The sequence below is a fragment of the Hetaerina americana genome, unplaced genomic scaffold, assembly GCF_022747635.1.
Source record: "Hetaerina americana unplaced genomic scaffold, ioHetAmer1.1.p SCAF_8, whole genome shotgun sequence".
Taxonomy (NCBI): Eukaryota; Metazoa; Arthropoda; class Insecta; order Odonata; family Calopterygidae; genus Hetaerina; species Hetaerina americana.
This window is the reverse complement of record NW_027287427.1, coordinates 8,250,095-8,252,385: the sequence shown is the minus strand read 5'-3', so window position 1 is coordinate 8,252,385 and position 2,291 is coordinate 8,250,095. Positions and strand designations below refer to the sequence as shown.

General features: G+C 35.9%; 1 protein-coding gene across 1 annotated transcript in view; it reads left to right on the top strand.

The window, feature by feature from the left end:
* The window catches only part of LOC139697738 (FAST kinase domain-containing protein 1, mitochondrial), a 14,779-nt gene extending 13,687 nt beyond the window's left edge, over positions 1-1,092 (top strand). Inside the window, exons 6-7 of the mRNA XM_071596563.1 lie at positions 130-335; positions 668-1,092. Of these exons, the coding sequence (XP_071452664.1) occupies positions 130-335; positions 668-702 (241 nt within the window). The 3' untranslated portion in view covers positions 703-1,092. The remainder of the gene's footprint in view (positions 1-129; positions 336-667) is intronic.
* The last annotated feature ends 1,199 nt before the right edge of the window (positions 1,093-2,291 follow it).

The window sequence follows — 2,291 nt, the reverse complement described above, 5'->3', positions numbered from 1 at the left end:
CCTGTGTTTTTTACAGTTGTTTGAAAATATGAATAAGATATTGATGAATTTTCTGTGCATTGTCCATTCTCTTGTATATTCCAATTCCTTTAGTTTCGCTAATGTGTTGAGTTTCACTTAATGATGCAGGGTAGCTATTGTGATTAGGGGGCCAGAAAGTTACTGCCGCCATTCAAATAAAGCAAGACCCTGTTTAAGGGGACTTCCACGGTTGCACGAACGGCATCTTCAGCTCCTGGGCTATGAAGTGGTGGGAATTCCTGCTCATTTCTGGGATTCGCTACAAATGGGGAGCCATGAGGCACGTTTGAGGCATATTAGGGAAAGAATTTTTGGTATGTAAAGCAATTACAATTTGAATTGAATGACTAACTTATTTGCACTGAGCATATTTGATAATGTTAATGAGATTTTTTAAAAACAGTGTGATATTAAATTGCTTTTTAATTTTGTTAATGCCACATTTATGATAATATTTAATTATGGTATCTAATATTTATTAAGATTTTAACTATTGTAATTTATGATCACAGGAATCATATAATGTAGTCACATTAATTACATTCTATGATGAGATATTGTTATGGCTGTACACTTTACTTTCAATGCTGTCTAAAATATTTTATGTGATCAAAATTCTTGACATGGTTTCTCATCTCTTTTGCAGGTCAGAACGCAGAAGATAGCCAAAAAGTAACTTAGTGAAGGGCGTAAGAGGTGATTGTGATGGTACATTTTCGTAATAGCAAATGTATCAAATTGTGGTGTAAATATTTTGCAAGTGAGTGATCGTCAGCATTGCGTGACATGACAGCTGGACGAAGTTTTGTCAGGCAATTTGTGAAATTGTCAGCTTCCAAGTGACAGGAACAGAATAATGATATCCCTTCAGCAGCCCTCACCATGCCTAATACCTAAAACCATATGTGCTAAATGTAGTTAGAGATGCAGCAACATTTTAAATCAGTCTTGCAGGCCGAGTGTGCTACTTTCAGTATGTGTCATGTAGAACTAAATTATTTTGTCATGTTCTGCAAAACTGACTAACATTTGGGGGATGGGCACTCCGTGTTTGATAAGATGTGATTCTAAGTGTTCCCTGGAGTCACAAATTACAATAAATTTTCATGCAGGGAAATAAACAATTGGTGCTATTATTTATTATTATTATGATTGGTATTCTCTTGTTTAAGCCAGGTTTTGGATGGGCACAGGATATACAATGGTGCAAAGACAAATTTCTTGCCTCACCTGCAAAAAACGACCTGGCATCGAAGACTATTATAAACCTTACTTCAATTCTGCATAATTCTTTGCTCCCTTCAAAACACCCAACATGCAGATCCTACCCCTTCCTTGTTTGCCCAATGTTCCCCTCTCTATCACCCTCTTCAATATCCTATTGTCCATCAATATCTATCCTGCCTCTTTTGGATCTCTCACAGCAATGCCTCCCTCTCTTCCCCCACCACACCTAACACTTCATTGTTTGTTTTATTTTCTGTCCACTTCACCTTTCCCATACTTCCCCACAAATATATTTAAAAGCCTCCAATCTATACATAATATCTTGCCTTAGTGACCATGTTTTCTCACTGTATAAAACCATTTTAAGGTTTTGATGCAGTTCATAACATCTTTACTCAATGTTCCTGCCATAAATATCCTCATCCTTGTGAATACTTTTTTGCCTTATTCAGTTAGTTTATGCAAGGCCTTTCTTGACCACAAAGTTGCTCAACAGGAGAGAGATGATTGATATCTGTGGGAATTGAAACTCAGGGACAGTTTTCTTAAAATTAATTTGGTTTTTGGGTTCTTGACAAAAAAATTACTTATTGGAAGTGAATGAAAGAAATTTAATATAATTGATGACCTAATGGAGGTCATGTTCCAACTGTATCCATCGCTGCCACCAATCCTTGATCATCTTTTGCCATGCTTCCCCACATTGTAATCATCATAATCAAGTTTATCGATGAGCAGACTGGACCTGGATAGTCCTGAAAAAAAATGTTTTCTTGAACCATCAGAAGCAGGAGATAAAATGGATTTCTCCATTAAGAAATTACCCAAAAAATCATCTATTTTGCTCTATTTCATACAGTTTCCAAGATATTTCATCTTTTAGAAGCTGAATAAATTGGAGATTTTTTGTTGCTAAAGATGTTTATGAAAATTGCACAAAAGTGCTCTACCTCGGAAATGGTGAGAGATGGAGCAAAATGACTGACATTTTTGGTGGTTTCTTAAGTTGGCGGTAATATTAACATAGAGTAAAGTACATAAAT